This window comes from Littorina saxatilis, linkage group LG13, assembly GCF_037325665.1.
Source record: "Littorina saxatilis isolate snail1 linkage group LG13, US_GU_Lsax_2.0, whole genome shotgun sequence".
Taxonomy (NCBI): Eukaryota; Metazoa; Mollusca; class Gastropoda; order Littorinimorpha; family Littorinidae; genus Littorina; species Littorina saxatilis.
Genome location: NC_090257.1, coordinates 20424226 through 20447815, shown reverse-complemented (window position 1 = coordinate 20447815; position 23590 = coordinate 20424226). Strand labels below are relative to the sequence as shown.

Sequence of the window (23590 nt, the reverse complement as noted above, 5' to 3'; positions counted from 1 at the left end):
TCTCGATTCCCCCTCTATGTTAAAACATTTAGTCAAAACTTGACTAAATGTAAAAAAGTCACTTCGAGGTCATGAGACCAAGATGTTGAATCGGACCTGTGTTATTCAGGGTCAGAGAAGACACAGAGTGATGAGATGTAATGAGTAATTTAAATAGAACAGGTGAGACACTCGTACATGTATGTGTTACACAGATCTCCCCCCCCCCCCTCCTGCCACCCCCATCCCCAAACCCGCTGCTCTCAGCTTATTCCTGAAAAGACAGGGAGGCTCGCAATTTAAGAGGGGAAAAAGTACAGTGGAACCCACCTTTTAAAACTTATCGCTATGATGGATTAATTTGCTTGTATTTTCCAATGTCATAATTTGTATATCGTGTGTGTGTGGGTGTGTGAGTGAGAGAGGTGTTTATTGGAATTGTAAAGCGCTTGAAGCTGTGAATCGGGACTTGCGCGATAGAAAAGTGATTTTTTATTATTATTAAGACCCCCCCCCCCCCCCCCACCCCAATTTAAGACTTCTTCTCTTTAAGACCTTGTTTTCTCAGACTTTCTGCTATTCTTCTTCTGCGTTCGTGGGCTGAAACAACAACGTACACTCGTGTTTTTTTGCACGAGTGGAATTTTACGTGTATGACCGTTTTTTACTCCGCCATTTAGGCAGCCATACGCCGTTTTCGGAGGAAGCATGCTGGGTATTTTCGTGTTTCTATAACCCACCGAACTCTGACATGGATTACAGGATCTTTTTCGTGCGCACTTGGTCTTGTGCTTGCGTGTACACACGGGGGTGTTCGGACACCGAGGAGAGTCTGCACACAAAGTTGACAGCCTCTGAGAAATAAATCTCTCGCCGAACGTGGGGACGAACTCACGCTGACAGCGGCCAACTGGATACAAATCCCCCCCCCGCGGGTTAGGGGGAAGAATTTACCCAATGCTCCCCAGCATGTCGTAAGAGGCGACTGACGGATTCTGTTTCTCCTTTTACCCTTGTTAAGTGTTTTTTTGTATAGAATATAGTCAATTTTTGTAAAGATGGTCAAGAAGTATGTAAGAAATGTTAAGTCCTTTGTACTGGAAACTTGCATTCTCCCAGTAAGGTAATACATTGTACTACGTTGCAAGCCCCTGGAGCAATGTTTTGATTAGTGCTTTTGTGAACAAGAAACAATTGACAAGTGGCTCTATCCCATCTCCCCCCTTTCCCCGTCGCGATATAACCTTGAACGGTTGAAAACGATCGTCGCGATATAACCTTCGTGGTTGAAAACGACGTTAAACACCAAATAAAGTAAAGTAAAGAAAGTTGAAAACGACGTTAAACACCAAATAAAGAAAGAAAGAAAGTTCCACTGTGTGCATGGGTCAGCTGGGCTCCTTGACTGACGGTGATTTGGTGGACAATGTCTCGGCCGTGCGTTGGGACTCAAAAAGGACAACCAAGGTCAAGGAAAATTACACCGAAACGCTTCGCCCAACGCTGATAGCCAAACATGTGCATGAGAAAACACTTTTTGCTAATTTCTTTTTCTGTTGTTTGTTTGTTTGTTTGGTGCTTTGTTTTTGCGCGCGTGTGTGTGTGTTTGTGTGTGTGTGTGTATATATAAGTGTTTGTGTCTGTCTGTTCATCTTTTTGTGTATACAGTATATATATCTGTTTTCTGTGAAATTGTCAGTCAGTCTGTCTGTTTTTATGCCGGTTTCTGATTACCCGTCTAAATATCTTTGTGTGTGTCCATGTCTCCGTGTTTCTCTCTGTCTGTCCGTCTGTCTGTCTGTCTGTACATATGTTGACATTGGCCCATCAGACAACATACTGTAAGTCATCATCAAACAAATAAGAACTTTACACAACAGAATAAATAACACAAATATTTCTTGTATTTGTTAATTGCTATCTGTTATGCACAAAAGATCTTCTAAATGAACTTGAAGGCCAGCCAACAAGCTGTACACCTCATCAAACAAATATCAACTTTAAACCATAGAATAAAGAACACAAATATTTCCTGCATAACATTATTTATGTTGATTGGTTTTTTTCTGTTACACACAAAAGATCTTCTATGTGAACTCAAGGCCAGCCGACAAATACAGATGATGCCTTCAAGGCTGTGCCTTGTGGCTGTGGATCTGTTTTTACCTGTCACGGAAGTGAGCCCATCAAGCACATTTTGTCACAATTGTTGGAAGAATGTATTAGACTTTTGACAGTCGCTGTGATGTTCATGAATTTATGAAACCTTTGATAGACACGGTGAAGGTTATGAAGTTTATGAGGCTTTTGACAGACATTTTGATGTTTCAAACACTTGTGGTCCAAACGCTTTCTTTGTTTTGGGGGAAACCCCAGTGCGTGACGTATTTGACGAGAAAGGATTCACTGAAATACAATTTAAATGTTGAAAGATTTAAGGCTAGAATTCTTAATTGAGCCCGAAGCTGACTTAGCGAAGTCTTTACCAAAAAGTCAGTGCCAACGCTTCGTGCAGCGAGCTTCGTTAAGTAGATTTCGCGCAATTAATAACAGCTTTAACATCGTTGATAGAAGTGATTACATTATTATTATTATTCTTTTTTTTCTCTTGTTCGTCTTCTTATTGATTTTATTTTTGTCCTTGTTACTGTCGTCGTCGTTGTGGTGGTAGTGGTTGCGGCGGTAATGGTGGTTCTTTGTTTTTTCCTGGTTAGGTGATTGTTGGGTGCGGCAGTTTCAATGAGTTGAGTTCTTTTTTTGATTAATAACACCCGTGTCATTTCATTCAAAGTTCCTTTGCATTAAAAGGCGCACGTACACTTCGACCGAGGATTTCTTTTACTGGCGTCACTTGCCAGCAACTCAAATGAGGGCTATCCCAAATCGTCTCAAATTCAAACGTCGACAAATTAATGTAAGAATGGGCAAAATTCAGTACGTTTTAGAAAGGAAGACCTACCAGTTACCTACCTAGTTCCGGTACTTTTGTATAGCTACCTTAGTGATTTGGGTGTAACGGCGTTATGACTGAAGTAGCAGTCAACCGTGTTCGAAAACGGGAGGATAGATAGATAAAAGTTGTCTACGCCCTCACGGACAAAATCATTGGGGCATGTTCCCGGGTGTTAACCCCACTTTGAAAACGGGAGGTTCTCTGGAGCCGGTTTCATGGACTCGCGGAGGTCAGCCTAGCGCTGATGGGGTCTATGCCGACCAAAAGAGTGGGATTACCTGTAGGTGGAGTTCCTGTAGGGTGTAGTTTTTCAATACAAGTTGCAAACCATACTCGAATTTCTAAGAAATACAAAAAAAGATAGAAAAACATCAAATTCTACCAATGTCACTCGGCATCACGTGACTTTCAGCGATATCAGCGAAACGCTACAGGAACTACACCCTGTGGTATTCCCTGTATACAGGGAATCCCTGTATACAGGGAATCCACCTACAGGAATCCCACTCTTTTGGTCGACATGGACCCCATCAGCCACACTGACAGTCGGACCACCCCTTCCACCCCTTCGTCACTCGACTGCAGTCGCCCTTTCGCAGTGCTATGGATCTGGATGTGGATGCCCATTGGTTGTAGTTCGTGGGGATTACGTCACAGGAGCCGACTTCGGCTATGGGTGACGGGAGGTGTGCGTATCTCCATTTCAATCAAAGAGACCTCTTCACATGTATGGTCGTCGATTTTTAGCCCCGTAAAATATGACTGAACAGCCCAGGGGGAGGGCGGCACTATAATCGGGCAACTCCCCGTGCGAAGAGGCAGAGTCGGACGACTAAAATCTTTTTCATGAAACCCAATTTCGTTGGATTTAATACTGCATTTCACTTGTTCAACTGCCGTTGACCGACAGTGTTGCTAGCCCATGAAACCTGCCCCAGTGATGTCAGAGGTGCAATGCACGCGTTGTTTAAACCAGGAGAAAGTTATCGTTGAATTCCCATGTAAATGTTTCAAGAGGCGCGGGGGTTGAGTTTCTGTGCATCATTTCAGACCCTTATGAAAGCAATCCACAATAGACGATTTTCTCCGTCGGGTTTGTGTGGATTGTGAAAGAGTGAATGCCCTTGCTTTTTCTCGGACAAATAGATTCACACGTGCTCCTGTCCTCGTGTTTTACACACACCCCTCGCTAGTGATCGACCCCTCCAATGTTTGTCCTAGTAAAAGCAAGGGTATTCACTCTTTCACAACCCATACAAACCCGACAAGTTATTTTTGGAGTTCGTCTTTTCGATGAGCATTGTTTGTTTATTGTTGTTTCGTGTCCCGAGCACCCAGAGGGTCTTCCGAGACCGAGTTAGTATCGATCGTATTCCCCAGTAAGCACCCATTGTTAACAAACGGGTTTTACCGTATACAGGTTAACGGCCTCAAAAGAACAAAAGCGCAGGAATTTACTAGGTTTATAACGTGGACATATTTTAGTGTTTTTTGGTGGTATTTTTTTTTCCTTCTCTTACTTGTTTTTTTCATGTGTGTGTAGTGTTATTGTTTTTTCGGTTTTTTTGGAGGGGGGGGGGGGGTGGTGTTTATTTGTTTCGTTTGCTCACGTCATGACCGCATTAAAAATAACCAGTGGGAAAAAAACCGTTGCTAGGGCAAACGGCGCTCATCTTTTTCGTGAATAAAAACTGCGCTTTTACTATATATCTTGTGCACTTTGTATGCCTGAACCCGCAACCCCATTCATTCCTTGTATTGTTTTGCCGTTTCATCACCTGCTTATGTGCGCCTGAAACGTCACAGGCAGTAACCCAGGGCTCTATTACTGATTTGGTTTTCTTTTTGTAAAAAGTTTTCTACATTTGTTACAACAAGACGAGCAGAGATTTACGCGAACTCGAGCGGTTATGGCTTACATTGCGCGCAGCGACGCAATAGCGTATTTCGCATTTACACTTTAAAATTACAATGTTAACAGGTGGCAGTGCACTAATTCTGTTCTGTTTTTTGCGTCTTAATTATTGTACCGATGTGTCCACATTCCTGCGGTTTATCGTCCTTTTTGACCAGGCAGTGTGCTGTTTCACAGACATGACAGGGGTCCCCATAGTGCGCGTCCCTGCGTCCTATACGCACTAGAAGCCCAAAACACGTACTAGAAATGTATGGAGGGGGTCCCGGGACGCTCTAGATTTGAAAAGAGCGGGTCCTGGGACGCACTAAATTTCCTTTATCGTGCGTACCGTAGATACTTTTTTTTCGACAGCAATCGTCAGCTATTGTACACAGCACAATATGCGTGGCCACAATGTTTTATAAGTACATCGGGAATTTTGGGCTTTTGGGCCCTTGGAACCCTCTAAAATTCTGCAGTGGAGGTCCATGGTCCCTCTAGAAATTGAAAGTGGGCGTCCCGGGACCCTCATGGGTATGGCACTTTAATACCCGGTGTCATTGAACTGGCGCTGTATTTTTAGAACACATGCATGCACACATTTGTCAGAAGTGTTAGTACATACAGACGAGGAACCAAATCGGAAAAAGACGCTTAGTTAAGGAGTTTAAGGCACGGGAGGTACTCCCGAGCAAATTTGGTTTCATTTGACAGACAAATGCATATAGTCTCTGAAACAACTTTTCTTGGTACCCAAAAGTGGCAGCAGCTATACGCAATTTTAAGGCAAAGTAGCCCAGTTTTTTTTAAATGCACTTATTTTTTTAGAGCCATGTTTATTACTTGTCTAATAATATGTAGGCCTAGTTACGGAAAATAACAATTACATTTAAAGTTCAATGTGTCATGAACTTACTTAATTAAGCGTGCACGATTCAGTTGAAAGAGCTATATATGCTTTGAAAGAAAAACAATTCACTAACATCAATAATTTCTCACCCTTTTTATATTTAGTCAAGTTTTGACTAAATATTTTAACATCGAGGGGGAATCGAAACGAGGGTCGTGGTGTATGTGCGTGTGTGTGTCTGTCTCTGTGTGTGTGTAGAGCGATTCAGACTAAACTACTGGACCGATCTTTATGAAATTTGACATGAGAGTTCCTGGGTATGAAATCCCCGAACGTTTTTTTCATTTTTTTGATAAATGTCTGATGACGTCATATCCGGCTTTTCGTGAAAGTTGAGGCGGCACTGTCACGCCCTCATTTTTCAACCTAATTGGTTGAAATTTTGGTCAAGTAATCTTCGACGAAGCCCGGACTTCGGTATTGCATTTCAGCTTGGTGGCTTAAAAATTAATTAATGACTTTGGTCATTAAAAATCTGAAAATTGTAAAAAAAAAAAAAAAATTTATAAAACGATCCAAATTTACGTTCATCTTTTTCTCCATCATTTTCTGATTCCAAAAACATATAAATATGTTATATTTGGATTAAAAACAAGCTCTGAAAATTAAATATATAAAAATTATTATCAAAATTAAATTGTCGAAATCAATTTAAAAACACTTTCATCTTATTCCTTGTCGGTTCCTGATTCCAAAAGCATATAGATATGATATGTTTGGATTAAAAACACGCTCAGAAAGTTAAAACAAAGAGAGGTACAGAAAAGCGTGCTATCCTTCTTAGCGCAACTACTACCCCGCTCTTCTTGTCAATTTCACTGCCTTTGCCATGAGCGGTGGACTGACGATGCTACGAGTATACGGTCTTGCTGAAAAATGGCATTGCGTTCAGTTTCATTCTGTGAGTTCGACAGCTACTTGACTAAATATTGTATTTTCGCCTTACGCGACTTGTGTTTACTCTTTTTTTGTACTTTTCAGTTTTTTTTATAATGTCTTTTCCTTCAAAAAGTCTCTAGTCACTTGCTCAACTAAATTCTGGGATAATTACATTTTCATATATATTTGTTTGTTTTTAAATGTAGGTGTTTTTGTTTTTGAAGTGGGGAAGCAATAAAGAGGTCGTCGATATCAAAACTGATATCGACGGAAATGTCGTCGATATCACTTTTGCACTGAGCTCAGTTTTGCCCAATTGACCAATGGAAATCCACGTAACATATGAAATAGCAATATCACGTATTGTGCAGGTGAAAACACAGACAATAACCCTGGCTGTAAACAGACAATAACCCTGGCTGTAAACAGACAATAACCCTGGCTGTAAACAGACAATAACCCTGGCTGTAAACAGACAAATAACCCTGGCTGTAAACAGACAATAACCCTGGCTGTAAACAGACAATAACCCTGGCTGTAAACAGACAATAACCCTGGCTGTAAACAGACAATAACCCTGGCTGTAAACAGACAATAACCCTGGCTGTAAACAGACAATAACCCTGGCTGTAAACAGAGGTGTGACTCGAGTTGTCAAAGGGTATCTAGTCTCTCTTTCTTATCTTGGAACATTGAAGGGTTGACGTCTAAAATGAAAGACAATTCCTTCTGCAAATACTTGTCAACTTTTGATTTTGTTTGCCTTCTTGAAACTGTTGTCGATGTAGCCACCTTCTTTGCCTAGTCACACTATATTTTCGACCGGCACGGTTGGCCTAGTGGTAAGGCGTCCGCCCCGTGATCGGGAGGTCGTGGGTTCGAACCCCGGCCGGGTCATATCTAAGACTTTAAAATTGGCAATCTAGTGGCTGCTCCGCCTGGCGTCTGGCATTATGGGGTTAGTGCTAGGACTGGTTGGTCCGGTGTCAGAATAATGTGACTGGGTGAGACATGAAGCCTGTGCTGCGACTTCTGTCTTGTGTGTGGCGCACGTAAAATGCCAAAGCAGCACCGCCCTGATATGGCCCTTCGTGGTCGGCTGGGCGTTAAACAAACAAACAAACAAACAATATTTTCGAAACCAGCTATTAGGTTGTCCAAGTTTGGAAGAAAGTCAGGAGGTATTGCTGTGTTAGTAAAAAATGAGTTTTTGTCTTTTTTTGAAGAAATTAAGATGGAGTATGATAACATTTTGGTATTCCATGTAAAAAAAAAAAAGAATTATTGGGCTTGCGAAAAGATGTAGTAATGGTCTGCGCATATTTACCTCCAACGAACTCTCCCTTCGATCAGTCAAGTGATTTTGATGATGGAGTGGGCATCCTTCAACAATGCCTGTGCGATTTGCACGTGAAATTCGATGTTGATGTGATTGTATGTGGTGACCTCAATGCGAGGACACGAGAATACGTACCTGGGGTGCGTTGTTTAGAGCTACCGATCTGTTCGCGCAGAGACAAAAAGTTTTCATGTTGTAGGCAACGCTATGTTCGCGGCGAACTGTTCTACCCTCTCTACCTACTTTCAACTAAATAAATGGACCCGTCTCTTCGCTGACGGCCGAGTCCATGCATGCATATTGGGGGCGATCATGCAAACAGTCGCTTTGTACTTGGAACAGCATTTGCCCTCAGGATATCTGTGTGAGTGTGTGTGTTTCGTACCCCACGTGGAGAAGCAGGGGCTTTCCTTTTTACATTTAGTCAAGTTTTGAATAAATGTTTTAACATAGAGGGGGGAATCGAGACGAGGGTCGTGGTGTATGTGTGTGTGTGTGTGTGTCTGTCTGTGTGTGTGTCTGTCTGTCTGTCTGTCTGTCTGTGCGTGTGTGTGTGTAGAGCGATTCCGAGAAAACTGCTGGACCGATCTTCGTGAAATTTTACATGTGAGTTTCTCGGTATGATATCTCCAGACCTGTTTTTCCATAAATATTTTTGATGACGTCATATCCGGCTTTTTGTGAAAGTTGAGGCCGCACCGGCACGCCCTCATTTTCAATCAAATTGATTGAAATTTTGGCCAAGCAATCTTCGACGAAGGCCGGACTTCGGTATTGCATTTCAGCATGGAGGCTTACAAATTAATTAATGACTTTGGTCATTAAAAATCTGAAAATTGTAATTAAAATTATTTTTTATAAAACGATCCAAAATTACTTTTGTTTTATTCGTTATCATGTTCTGATTCCAAAAACATACAGATATGTTATATTCGGATTAAAAACAAGCTCTGAAAATTAAAAATATAAAAATTATGATTAAAATTAAATTTCCGAAATCGTTTTAAAAACAATTTCATCTTATTCCTTGTCGGTTCCTGATTCCAAAAACATATAGATATGATATGTTTGGATTAAAAACACGCTCAGAAAGTTAAAACGAAGAGAGGTACAGTAAAGCGTGCTATGCAGCGCAGCGCAACCGCTACCGCGCTGAACAGGCTCGTCACTTTCACTGCCTTTTGCACTAGCGGCGGACTACGGTCATTGTGAAAAAATGCAGTGCGTTCAGTTTCATTCTGTGAGTTCCACAGCTTGACTAAATGTAGTAATTTCGCTTTACGCGACTTGTTCTTGTTGAAATAATGCACGAGCAAAACATGTCATGGAATTACCGGCACGGTTGGCCTAGTGGTAAGGCGTCCGCCCCGTGATCGGGAGGTCGTGGGTTCGAACCCCGGCCGGGTCATACCTAAGACTTTAAAATTGGCAATCTAGTGGCTGCTCCGCCTGGCGTCTGGCATTATGGGGTTAGTGCTAGGACTGGTTGGTCCGGTGTCAGAATAATGTGACTGGGTGAGACATGAAGCATGTGCTGCGACTTCTGTCTTGTGTGTGGCGCACGTTATATGTCAAAGCAGCACCGCCCTGATATGGCCCTTCGTGGTCGGCTGGGCGTTAAGCAAACAAACAAACAAACTGTGCTGCGACTTCTGTCTTGTGTGTGGCGCACGTTATATGTCAAAGCAACTGCGGATCCAGACATGGCCTGACCCAACAGATCTGAGGACCAAAATGTGGGGAGCACTGGAGGACCTGGAAAGAACGTCCATGTTCATGGCATCCTCCAGATTCCGAGTCTGACACAACCGTCGTACGAAGAAGAAGAAGAAGATATGTCAAAGCAGCACCGCCCTGATATATGGCCCTTCGTGGTGGGCTGGACGTTAATTAAGCAAACAAACAAACAAATGTCATGGAATTGCAGACTGATGAGCGATTGAGGAAAGGGGATGGAGGGCCAGGGTGAGATGCAGACCAATCTACCGTTAACTTCCGTTTGTCAGTCGGCAAGCTTCTATGACAATGTTATTGAGCCGCACATTGCCGTGTCAAACATATATATATACATACAATAGGAATAGATTTCCACTAGTGATTCGCCTTATTATCTTCCAGGAGAGGCCTGCAATGCACCTTATATAGTTACATTATCTTCAGCGTCTGGGGGGTGGGGCTAAACCCTCAAGACCCCCTGACAGGCAACCTTGGACCCCCAACCCAACTTGGACCCCCTCCAGTTACCCGTTGATCCGCCCCTGATTCTTTTCCTCTTCGTCCACTAGCTCGTGCAACGTTTTTGGAAAGGCATAATTGTGACGTCACGCGAAACGTCATCCCTACACTTGCTGACTTTTATATTGCCTGCAACAAGCTCCAGGGTGAATTTTTAGATGCAGACAAAGCCTCCTCACACACTGAGGGATTTGTCACCCTATGACGTACGTCTCTATTTTCAGGTTTATAATGGTTTCTTATGTCTGTAGTTAGTGACAGCCAGAAGAATGTTACCATTGTGTATACTGGTACCAGCAGCAGACAAAACGTTCTGTACCTGTCTGAAAAATTCAATTCTTATCATCTGCCACGTCACTTTTATAAATGTTTGCCATATCGTGCCTTTATCTGACTTGTTTGTGACAGGGGAGGCTACCGCTCCTTTCACAGCAGACTCTGCACCCGAGTTGTTGGCCTTTAAAAGTCAACACCCGTGGATTGTGGAAATCTGTTTGTGATGGGGTCTGGTGGTTTCCGATTGTCTGTATGTTCATGGAAACCTTCGGGTTTGCATAACAGTTTTTTTAGGGCTAAGAAATTAGCCCTATCATTTTCAATCCTGTTTGATTGCACTTCGCCGGGGTGATCGTAGTGTTACGGCACTCGGTTACATCTGGCGCTGCGAGCAGGATGGGACTCGGCATGATATGTTCAGGTAATGGCATAATATGACCACTGAACATTTTCGTGCTGTTCCCATTCTGCGAACTTGGGATGGACAGTGGTCCCCCGGTTCGGAACTTCGGGACGAAGTTCATTCAAACGGGGGCGATTGTGACAAGCACATCATTGTGGGGCTTTTAATCAAAAATCAAGCATCCGTCTACAACGTATCATCATTCATCATTTACACAATACTGAAATATCTCAACGCTAATTCATATCCTAACATCACATATGATATCAATAGGCCTACCATATCTATACTTTCTGATCCACATTTTTGAAATGAGCAAAAAGGTTATTTCATTTATTAAGAGGGTTATTTGCATGGTTCATTGAGTCAATGTGAGCTCTGTAATGTAACGGTAATTATTTATTAGTTATTTTGACATAATTATGACATCTTATACAGATCGAGACAGTCGCCAGTGCGGAAAGTCATGTTTTGGTCAACAATACAAATATAATTATACATCGACTCGTTGTAGTTAGAAGTCCTTCTAAGATTGAACACACGTAAACTTGAACTCGTTTGCTGTCTCGACCAGCCGCATAAATATGAGTTTTAGTCGACCTCTGAGAAGAGAAATCTAACTGTTCTTCTTCATCTTTTTCTTCGTTCATGGGCTGAAACTCCCACGTTCACTCATGATTTTGCACGAGTGGGTTTTTACGTGTATGACCGTTTTTACCCCGCCATTCAGGCAGCCATACGCCGCTTTCGAGAGAAGCATGCTGGGTATTTTTGTGTGTCTATAACCCACCGAACTCTGACATGGGTTACAGGATCTTTTCCGTGCGCACTTGGTCTTGTGCTTGCGTGTAACTGTTCAATCGATACATGGTTTTCTGTATTAACCCAACAATGAGACAAACAAAGAGGACGAACCCAAAACAAATGGATTAGCTTTTAATTAGCTTTGTGAACACGACACAACACAAAATAACAACATTCAGAAGAAATCACCGACAAGCTAAGAAAAACAAAGACATGACAAAGATCATATTAATGTGATACACCAGCAGTCCAATTGTTTTGGGTTTCTTCCGAAACGCATAACCCAGGGGTCAAAACTAATTTGAAATCATTGAAAATCATTGATGCGCATGAATTTGATAAAAGAGAATAAAGTGAATAAAAGGCCAAACAAACAAACTGCGACGCAAAGTTGATTCTCCGTACGCAGCCTTTGTTTCGTTTAGAAATTAGAGACGTATTTTAAAGGTTGTACCTGATGAGGTTAGATTATGAAATTGCGCATTAAAACAGCGCGTGTTTTCATTAATTTTCACAAGAACTGACATCCTCTCCATTACAATACGTGTCAAGATTCTTAAAGTCTACCTCAATTTTCTTTTTATGGCGGTTTTCTTTTTACGAGCAACTCACAAAAACGTAAACTTCCTTTGTTAGCGTGTCCAGGGTTCATTTCTCATCTTAATCCTTTGCGTCTTTAAAACTGTAGGCAGTGAAAGTCCTACCAAAAAGAAAAGGAACAAAGAAAAAAAATCGAGAAACGCAAAAAGAGCAAAGACAGCAGTAAGGCCCACGTGTCATGTTGGAGAAAAACTTACACGTCTTTTTGTGTGATTTGAGCACGTGATCTCCTCTTGTTGCAGTCATTATTCCACAGTTTATTGACGTGTTTACTGACGCATCGCCTGCGTCGATAAAAAAAAAAAATTGCGTGCGTGATGTTGACGCATCAGTTCACATAACACAATGTCGTGTGAATTGTCAAGAAGTACATATAAACAAGTTGATATCAATTTACGGAAACGTTACTCAACTGTCGGCAGAGTTGATGGCTGGGTAAAATGTGTTTGCAGGCAGTGTGTGTGTGTGTGTGTGTGTGTGTGTGTGTGTGTGTGTGTGTGTGTGTGTGCGTCCGTGCGTGCGTGCGAGTGTTAACTCGCGCGTGTATGTATGTGTGTGCACGTTAATGCGTGCTTCAGTTCACTTGTAACAGCCTTGGAAGACCCGGTGTCGACGTATAGTGAAGCTTTATATAGGCATCCTAGAAGCATACATTTTATTTTTTATTTTTTTTATTTACGAGGATTTATATCGCGCACGTATCTCACCACACAAGGCGACTCAAGGCGCATGTTACCTATTAATGCCGTGTGAGATGGAATTTTTTACACAATATATCACGCATTCACATCGGCCAGTAGATCGACTGCCTTTAGGCGCTGCATCCACCTTTTACGGCCTATTATTCCAGGTCACACGGGTATTTTGGTGGACATTTTTATCTACGCCTATACAATTTTGCCAGGAAAGACCCTTTTGTCAATCGTGGGATCTTTAACGTGCACACCCCAATGTAGTGTACACGAAGGGACCTCGGTTTTTCGTCTCATCCGAAAGACTAGCACTTGAACCCACCACCTAGGTTAGGAAAGGGGGGAGAAAATAGCGGCCTGACCCAGGGTCGAACACGCAACCTCTCGATTCCGAGCGCAAGTGCGTTACCACTCGGCCACATCGTGAAGATGTTAACGTGGGAAAACAAGAGGCCGAACCTTTTCAATACTTTATTGTCCCATCGCTGTGAAATTGGGTCGCTTCCTCGCAGTAGATCGCTAGCAGCAACAGTGTTTAGTTGTAATCGGACACATTCACTTGTAGCAGGAGGATCGAGGACTTCTACGAGCCATATTGGTGACACGGGGTGGGACAGGGATACCGTCTCTGAGGCTGCACACAAAGCTGGTCCGTGTCCGTCGCATCCCGGCTTCGAACCCGTCACCCGCGGACCACAAGTCCAGTGCTTTACCAACTGAGCCGCCGGTCAATCTGTGCAATCATGCAGGTCGACTATGATGACGCAGTTTCCGGTAGCTGAACCTACGCAAAAACTCTGTGAATACCTTGGTCATCAGAAAAGGAAAAGAAGCACAAGACTGGCTCTGTTGCGATCACCTTTTACTATTGGTCTTTGCAAAATCATGCAGCAATCGGGCTTGCCCCTCTCAGTCGTGGAAGTCAGGGAGAAATATGTGAACGAGTATCACACACTCTAACAGTTTATGCACAGGGGCGGATCCAAGGGGGGGGGGGGGGAGTTTGCGGAGTTTCTGAACCCCCCCTCCCCCCCTTGCCCAAAACAATTATGACAAAAAGTTTTTGTTTATTGTTTATTTTTGAAAATAAAGAAAAGCTGATGGCTCAGATTGCACCAGATTGCTCCATTTTCCTTGATTATTATCAACATTTTACGGGGGAGAGGGGGGGGGGGGCATGCCCCCGGACCCCATAGGCGCCGGCATTTGTCTTCTAAATATCTGTTTTGGACGGTAGTTGGGTAATTCGCTGTCTCAGGTTGCACCAGATCGGTCAAGTTTTCTTGTTTTGATCCGAATATGTCTTCTTACTTTTTTGAAGTTGTATAAGGGGAAGTTATTTTGCTCAGATTGCACCAGATTGCTCAATTTTCGCGCCCTCATCTAAACGCTTCGCGTCGTCGAATTGTCCCTAAAAGAAATTCGGAAACGCCCCCTTAAAAATGATGGGATCCGCCCCTTGTTACCGACACTATTATCTAAGGATTGTATATTGTTTTGTGAGTATTGTGAAGAAAAAAAAGGGAAAAAAAGCTTGCACCTATGGCCGTCTTAACCACGGGATTCTAACCGTGACACCACTGACGTTGGATGACCGTAAATCCACAAGGAGCAACGTACAATTAATTAGTTGGTGACAGAGGGAGAGCAGGTACACAGCAAGAAACAAGAAGAAAACCGCTTATCTCCCACTGAGAGTGGAAAAAGAAGCAGACGACAGCTACGCGTGATGCAGAACTAGAGGAGTTACGTAGAGGTTTGAATCCCGACGTTCTCGTGGCTGGTTGTGTAGACGCTTGTGGATGTTTGTAGCGTCATGTCGGCCCGTCGAGTGGCCTTAGTTGTCAGGTACCACCCTCCTCCCCCAAAAAACTACTCAACATGGTGGCCTGTGCTAAGCCAAGCGTGACGCCAGGCAAAAGTGACGGTGTGTCCCGAGCAGCGTTGTGTGTGACCGGGGCCGTGGATGACAAGCAAGGGAGAGCAAAAGAACAACTGACGTGTCAGCAAAGGCATTTTGGTCACACCCGACCCGTAAGTCGGGTCAGTTTTTCTTTTCGTTGGGAGTTTCTTCCCAGAATCTTGTGTCAGTGTTTTGAGGTTCCGTCTGAAGAGGAGTACATGTTAGTGATACTGAGCTCATCGGTTTAGTCTGATCTGCGTTAGTGTTATCAAAACGGAAATGTCCCTATAACATTGTGTTTTAAGCATTTCTACTTTCTAAGACTGAAGTGTTTGTGGAAATCTTTTATTTAAAAGGAGTCTTGCATGTGTTTTTATCAGTTGTGTTTTAGGCTATGAATTGTTAATTATGCTTAGAATACATAAATTGTCATAAAATGTCAACTGGCTTAAACTTAAAACAACATTGCTGTGTCTTGTCTAAAATGACTTCCGGTTCTTATAAGGTTATTTAAAACCAAAGTAGCAAAACGAAATTAACATCTTGTTTGACATTATACGACTCAAGTTGTTGCTCATATCATTTATTAGATATTGTAAAAAACAAAACAATCACTGGATTAGTAAATCCAATACCCATTAGAGTCTTAAAGACGAGAAGCAGCAGAACAAATCACACGAAACAAGTGAAAGATACTTAATGTTTTGAGTGTTGTTGTTTTTCAAAAGTTTTATTCCTTTTTTTCCTCAAACAGAAATCCAAAGCCTGCAAGATTTCAAAACTTGATCTCATAAAAAAATTTTTTTTTTATTTGTATGATAGATGCTGACAAAGTGACATACCCTATTCACTGTTTCAAACAGTTGTCAGCTGAAAGTTCGGTAAAACGACACTGAGTAAGCAAACACTTTACCGTCGACCCGGGAAGATACACACTTCGAAACTCTTCGTCGGCTCTGATGGTGGTGAATTCTTGGAAACTGTTCCGCGTGGACCAACACCGGTACCAGCGTATCTCGTCCCGTAACCATGGCAGCCAGGAGGACGCCCACAGAAGCCCGCCCATCAAAGGGAGCGAGACAGGGACCTCTAGTTACAACGGTGTGTGGAATGTCGCTCGTGTTGTTGCTGGTCTTAGACGCTGGGGCTTCACAAGATCAGCCAGAAACAGAGAACAACATGGTGCAGCAGACTCCTCAACAGAATAATGTAAGTCACATTTTGCAGTTCTCCAAAAACAAATAAGGGTAAGGATAAGGATAAGATTTCATATATAGTCCTGTGGGGTTACCCCCATGAAAATTCGGGCTGCTTTATCACTGGGAAAAGCGAACTGCCTGCCATACAGTACGGCGCTACCCATTTTTGTTCTTTTTCCTGCATGCGCGTATTCATGTTTCCAAGCCCTGAGATTTTGGCTGTGAGCTTGGGATCTTAAACGTTCCAAAACTGTACATGACGACAACTTAGGCCAACAATTATGAATGACAACGGTCTCAGTCTCGCTTGTGTCTTCGGAACGAGCTTCTGGACACTTTGTCAGATAAGGTTTTTTTCTGTATTAGGCCTAAAAAAAAAATAGGTGTGGTTACGGTAACCCGACCTATCCTATTTTTAGGGGCCGACCCTATAACTTTTTATTACATTTGTCAAACAAATTAAAAAAACACAAGAAAACGAGTGCAGAAAACACAATGAAAGCGAAAGCGCCCGAGTCGCACACTTATTTCCCTGTCAGGTAGGTTTAATTTGTACACATTAGAAAAAAAAGTTAAAAAAAAAAGTGATTGCCTACCTTCCTACCCCATATTTTTTGGCTATGTTACCGTAACCACACCTATTTTTTTTTTGCCTTACAAGTGTTCGTCTGTCTGTCCACTTGGGTCGAAGATCAGTGACCGTAACGTTTATGTTTTGTCACAATTAAACGTTCCCATAGCGTACCTTGCTGGGTTTTTTTTAGTTCACAATTTGCAGTGTTGTGCTATTTACTAAGCCAGAGACGGGCGCAGTGGCGTGGTGGTAAGACGTCGGCCTCCTAATCGGGAGGTCGTGAGTTCGAACCCCGGTCGCTGCCGCCTGGTGGGTTAAGAGTGGAGATTTTTCCGATCTCCCAGGTCAACTTATGTGCAGACCTGCTTAGTGACTTAACCCCCTTCGTGTGTACACGCAAGCACAAGACCAAGTGCGCACGGAAAAGATCCTGTAATCCATGTCGGAGTACGGTGGGTTATGGAAACACGAAAATACCCAGCATGCCTACTCAACGAAAGCGGAGTGAGCTGACTATGCTCTCAGAGTATAGTATGGGGAACCCAATTGGGCAAACGAGCTCACACGTAACCAGAACATTCTGGAACGCTGAAGAAGAAGAAGAACTAAGCCAGAGTGCTGAATGTCCAGTTTGCAGTGCTATATCTCATTTCTATACTAGGCAATTACAAATGTGATTGTTCTTTCCGAGGACGTGCAAAACACGCTCAGTTTCAGCTGGTCTGTCCTTGGTTTTTATGGTTGACCTTTACGGGGGAACCTTGCTTTTGTGAGTTTGATTTTCGAGGGTGTCTGTGTTGTAGGTTCCACTGTATGGACACTACCTCGTGTATTATCAATATGTTTGCTGATTATGGTAGGGGAATGGATGGCCTTTCCAGACATGTAGCTGCGTGTACAATAAACGGCCTAAGCACGAAGATCTGCACTCAAAGGCATCTGCCCAGGTGTTTTTATATGGTGGGTAGTATAGAATAAAATGATTTTAGTTTTGAAGTATAATTTCTTCTTCTTCTTGTTCTCGTTCTTCTTGTTTGTTTGTTTTTTTCTTCTCCTCCCGTTCACGTCGATCGAATTTCATTGGCGAGACTCGATGTTAAAGAACCAACACCACTCGTTTCAAACGGATATCTTACCTTCACTCACCTTTGCTAAGCTTAGCCGACTGAGGTAACCTTTACATTAACACACCTTACCTTACTTTACGCTGCCGAGTCTCTCTCTCTCTCTCTCTCTCTCTCTCTCTCTCTCTCTCTCTCTCTCTCTCTCTCTCTCTCTCTCTCTCTCTCCTATCTCTCTTCCTCTCTCCCTTTCTCTCTTTCTCTCTCTCTCTCTCTCTCTCTCTCTCTCTCTCTCTCTCTCTCTCACTCTCACTCTCTTTCTCTCCCTCTCCTATCTCCCCCCTCTATCCCCCCCTTCTGTGTGTATGTGTGTGTGTGTAAGTGTTTTGTAAATATTTTTACCTTTGCCTAAAGGGCTTTTTAAGCTGATGACCTTAAACCGTCAAAGCGTCTTTCTCTCTCTCAATATCTGTTCAAGAGAAAACAATGCCCTGTGGTATTCCTAATGACTGAACAAATGACAACCGGTCACCCTTCAGCTTTGTTGCTGTCACTATTAATCATACTCAGTCTCCTGTCCGTCACTATCTAAAACGAATAGGAATGTTCCCAGAGCTGTTACAGTCGCGAGATAAATAAGGGTAAGTTCCCACGTGTTAGGATTAGTCCGAGGCCAATATTCTTACCATCGTAATATCACTGAGCAATTGGATTAAACTAAACTTTGTTCAATTTTAATATCGTGACATATGTGTATGATTGCACTGCACATTATGTTAAGCTATTGTTTGTCCCCCAATGATTGTACAACGCTTTGAGCAGGGTTTAAACCCTGGATACACGCGCTTTATGAATATTACTAAGGGATTTATAGAGCAAATCGAGAAAATTCATTATTGAACGAAGCGCATAGCGCTGAGTTCAATAATTATTTTCGAGATTTGCTCTATAAATCCCTGAGTGCACTGGGATTGTTTCAATAACGATATTGTCAGTTAGTTAGTTAGTTAGTTAGCTGTTGCTTTTCGGGTCCAGCGGACCATAATAGGCCAAATCAGGACCCCGATATTGTCAGTACCGCCAGAGAAAAAAAGAAGATTCCAAACGCACATTTTGCAACGCGCATTTGAATAGGCATAACTGTGTGGTCAGGTCGTGTACAGTAAGATCTACTTTTGTGTGGGGTGTCTCAAGTGTGTCGTGCTTTCGTCACACGCATTTTAATTTCTGTTGGTAAATTCCAGTGTAGCGTTAAGTCTGAACAGTGATGATCTTTCAGAGAGACCTCATTTGAACTCGGAGAAAGGACTGTGCTCTTCGTTATTTGCGATTCGAAACCTCCAGTCGAGCTTCGACGGATTGACTGTGCGGAGTGACTCCCCTTGAATTGACTCGAAGCGGGACTCGACGGTTAGCACACTTTCAAAATAAATGTCGCATATTTCTCGTGTTGTATCTTCACTCATCGGGGAGTCTGATATTAAATATGAACGGTAAGAATGCTCTGAACCCTACACGTATTATATCCCCATCGTTTTTTCGTTCACATTTGCCCAACATGTTAATTTGCTGAGCGGGGTTTATGTCGTCTGCTAGGCTACCTGGGCAATCGAACCAAGTGCTGCAGTCTGCACTGAGTCTGCACGCATGAGGCAGGCTGGTAATAAGTCTTATATATGGTAAGAACGTTCTGAACGCTACACGTTTTCGATTACGATTGTTCTTGCCTTGAAATAATAATTCGGAAACCATTCATTTACTGAACTGATGTAGTCGTATTTCTGTGTAGTCTGCTACGTATGACAGAGTCGATCGAGTCAGTCTTCCAAACTGGTCTAGCTGGTACGTTATCGGAATAACACTTGTGTTTTCTGTTAGCCGCTGGGAATTGTACACTAACTCATCATTTGGTAATGTGGATGATAAGCTACATGCCACTAACACGGCATATGAGAAGAATCTATGCAAGTCGGCGAAAATTAGATGAAACACAGCGGCTTCTATTTTTAGATCAGTGGTACTGTGGCACAGGCACATGCAATCTGTCAGAAAAAAACCCACTTCTGCTTTAATTGAGAAGCAGGGAATTTATGGTCATTTGGTATTGGGGAGAATATAAGCTACATGTCATTAATAAATTCTGAGGAGAGGACCGGCACGTTTGGCCTAGTGGTAAGGCGTCCGCCCCGTGATCGGGAGGTCGTGGGTTCGAACCTAAGACTTTAAAATTGGCAATCTAGTGGCTGCTCCGCCTGGCGTCTGGCATTATGGGGTTAGTGCTAGGACTGGTTGGTCCGGTGTCAGAATAATGTGACTGGGTGAGACATGAAGCCTGTGCTGCGACTTCTGTCTTGTGTGTGGCGCACGTTATATGTCAAAGCAGCACCGCCCTGATATGGCCCTTCGTGGTCGGCTGGGCGTTAAGCAAATAAACAAACAGAGAGAGAGAGAGAGAGAGAGAGAGAGAGAGAGAGAGAGAGAGAGAGAGAGAGAGAGAGAGAGAGAGAGAGAGAGAGAGAGAGAGAGAGAGAGAGAGAGAGAGAGAGAGAGAGATTTGTTTGGATATTATTATCCTAATCTTGATTAGTTTTACGTTGTATGTTGTAATGCTGTGATACACCACACCTGAGTTTCTCGTCTTGAGATAATAAAGTGTTCTATGTCTATGTCTATTTGACTTCTCTCGGCGTCATGGCAAGGTGCATGCCTCTGATTTGTATTGTTTCTTTGTGATTTATGGGTCACTCAGTCTGTCTGTTCTCTCTGTCTCTGTCCCTGTTAGATGTAAGGACAGATTGTAAGAAAATGTGAAAGCCGCTAACCTCTATTCTTGAAATTCCATCATCGCTATCATCATCATCTTCATCTTCATCATCTCTCTCTCTCTCTCTCCCTCCCTCTCTCTCTCTCTCTCTCTTTCCCAAATGAAAGGTATAACTATGTCAATGTAATTTTGTAATTTTTTGACTTCTCCTTTGCAATTCCTTAAATGCACATTGTGTTGCATTCTGTACAATGTATTTCTGTATTTTATATAATTGAATTTATATTTGTAATGTGCGTCTGTCTTTATGTGTTGTATAAAGGACAGGTTGGAAGAATAGGCTTTGCCTAAAACCTTTATCCTTTTGTAATAAAGTTGAGTCTGAGTCTGAGTCTGAGTCTATCTATCATTCACACACACACACACACACACACACACACACACACACACACACACACACACACACACACACACACACACACACACACACACACTCACACGCACTCACACACATGAGTCATTGTAGTAACATTGCTAGACCATCTTGGGGACATTCTAAGATAAATCACAGCATCATTTCTTAAGTTTTTTCTATCATATCTCTTGTTTGTCCCCTTTAGGTTGAGGTTCTTGACAATGTTTTTTTGTGTGCTCAATTAAACGTTCCAAACTCCCCCGAAATCGGCATAATTATGCTGCCAGAATGGCGGGGTAAAAACGATCATACACGTAAAAATCCACTCGTTCAAAAACATGAGTGAACGTGGGAGTTTCAGCCCATGAACAAAGAAAAAAAAGAAGAAAAAGAAACGTTCAAAAAATGTAACCTTTCTAGGTTTTTTTAATCCTTGACCTGGAACGTTAGCAAGTCGATCTATTGTTGTTCGTGTTTGGACACTTTAAATTCGGTCTACATGTCCCTTTTTCTGTTAGATGTAAGGACAGAAAGGGTGGGCGAGTGGTAAAGTGCACTTGCCTCGGAAGCGAGAGGTTGCGAGTTCGACCCTGCGTCGGGGCGTAAGCAATTTTCTTCCCCCTTTCCTAGCCCAGGTGGTGGGTTCAAGTGCTAGTCTTTCGGATGAGACGAAAAACCGAGGTCCCTTCGTGTGCACGTTAAAGATCCCACGATTGACAAAAGGGTCTTTCCTGGCAAAAATGTATAGGCATAGATAAAAAAAAAAATGTCCACCAAATACCCATGTGACTTGGAATAATAGGCCGTGAAAAGTAAATATTCGCCGTAATGGCTTGAGATTTACTGGCCGATGTGAATGCGTGATATATTGTGTAAAAAAATTCCATCTCACACGGCAGAAATTAATATGTAAAGCGCTTACAGAACGTCAAGCGCTATATAAATCTCATAAATAAATAAATAAATATCTATGCTGATTTTGGCACAGCCCTGTACCTCGGAATTTCCATGGCGAACACAAATGTGATGTACGCCGCAGTCGGGGTTTGTTGTTGTGCTGTGAGATCTGAGGGCAAAAAGAGAAACACGTTAGAACAGCAGTTATCAATCACGGCCGTTTCCTGGTGGATGTTAAAGAGTCCTCACTCGCCCCGCTCTCATCTTGAAACGGAGGTGTTGTCACCTTTCCTGTGGTAAATTTAGCTAGGGCACTTTACTTTTTTGTGAGTGGCATACTCGTATTTTTCCCTGGAAAAATACAGTCGCACCTGTCTATAACGACCACTCAAGGGACCGACCAAAATGGTCCTTAAGGGACAGGTGGTCGCTGTGGAAAAATGAATTACATGGAGAAAACACCTCCTCTTGGATCCCTTGGTGGTCTTTTTTGGCATGTGCCCGGTCGTTATTGAGAGGTGATTGCCATGGCAGGTTCGACTGTACATGTATGTATTCTACGTAGTCCATTTAGTCTTGTCTTTATATTGCGCGTAAGAGCCATGTGGTAAGGCTGACGTTTTCAGAGAAGCATGGAAAATCAGTCACAAGCATATGTTTTAACTGCTAACATTCGGGGCATATGCGACAAAAATGCCGTGTGTCCAGAAGAGGGCTTATATGTAAACACGTGTTGACTTCATGGTAGTAATAGTTTAATAAGATGATTTATGTTGAAATGTACAAATACTTTCACAATCAGGGATCTGGTCGACTGCATGCAGCTTACATCACTATGTGAAAATCTACATTCTGCCTTTGATATATTCTCCTTCTGATGAGTTCAAGTGCAAAATGTTGTTGTTGTTGTTGTTGTTGTTGTTGTTGTTGTTGTTGTTGTTGTTGTTGTTGTTGTTGTAATATTGTTTGGGGTAAAGCAACGATTTATTCTGTTGTGCACATCATCCAGTACAATCTATCAGTTTTCAGAAAAACAACAACAAGCTTTCTGCAAGATTTATTGTTTTCTTGAATGAGGTCACCTCAGATATTCTGCGACTAGCACTATTTATCATGGTAGATCATTGACCCAATTTGTTCTGCAACTGTCAACCCGTTAAAAACATCGTTACATTTTTTCCCCTAAACCTATGACGCATGTCATTAGTCTACTTCTGATTTGGGGTTTCCCAAAGCCATACATACACTCAAAAACGTTGGAAGCTTGTAGTTCCCTTCTTTTTTAACTTCTTCAAAAGTTGTAGTTTTAGACAGGTGGTCGTTCCGCAAAGGTAAATTATATTGAAAATACACCTTTGTCGGTGATCCTTTTGGGTGGTCGTAATCGGCAGGTGGTCGTAATGGAGAAGGGGTCGCCAGGGCAGTTTTGTCCGGCCGATGTCTGTAAAGCATTTTACTCTAAATACATTGTCCTGTTTTATGTTAATAAACAATTTAATTACTTAAAGCCACCTTCCGCTTCCCGTAAACAATCTGTTTCTGATCACAGAGCTCCCCGTGCCTTTACATACAGTACAAACATACTTCCATTTGAACGCTTGCAGCTTGGGAACATCCTGGCTGCTTTCCTTTGAGAGTGAGACATTTTTCTAAGAATTTATTTTGTGCCGATAGTACCATGTGAATCGGCTGGAAATGGTGTTGGACCTAACTTTTTAAATAATACATTGACAGTTTGTGATACAAACATTGTTAAAACAAGAAAGAATTTTTCATCAAGACAAAGCCAGTTCAGTTTGAAGTTTTGAAA

General features: G+C 42.5%; 1 protein-coding gene and 1 long non-coding RNA gene across 2 annotated transcripts in view; one reads left to right on the top strand and one right to left on the bottom strand.

The window, feature by feature from the left end:
* Positions 1–23590, bottom strand: part of LOC138983859 (uncharacterized) — a 410309-nt gene that overhangs the window by 303775 nt on the left and 82944 nt on the right. The gene's annotated exons all lie outside the window — the stretch shown is intronic.
* The window catches only part of LOC138983827 (uncharacterized), a 34237-nt gene continuing 25169 nt past the window's right edge, over positions 14523–23590 (top strand). The window contains exons 1-2 of the mRNA XM_070357158.1: positions 14523–15001; positions 15625–16079. Of these exons, the coding sequence (XP_070213259.1) occupies positions 15900–16079 (180 nt within the window). The 5' untranslated portion in view covers positions 14523–15001; positions 15625–15899. The remainder of the gene's footprint in view (positions 15002–15624; positions 16080–23590) is intronic.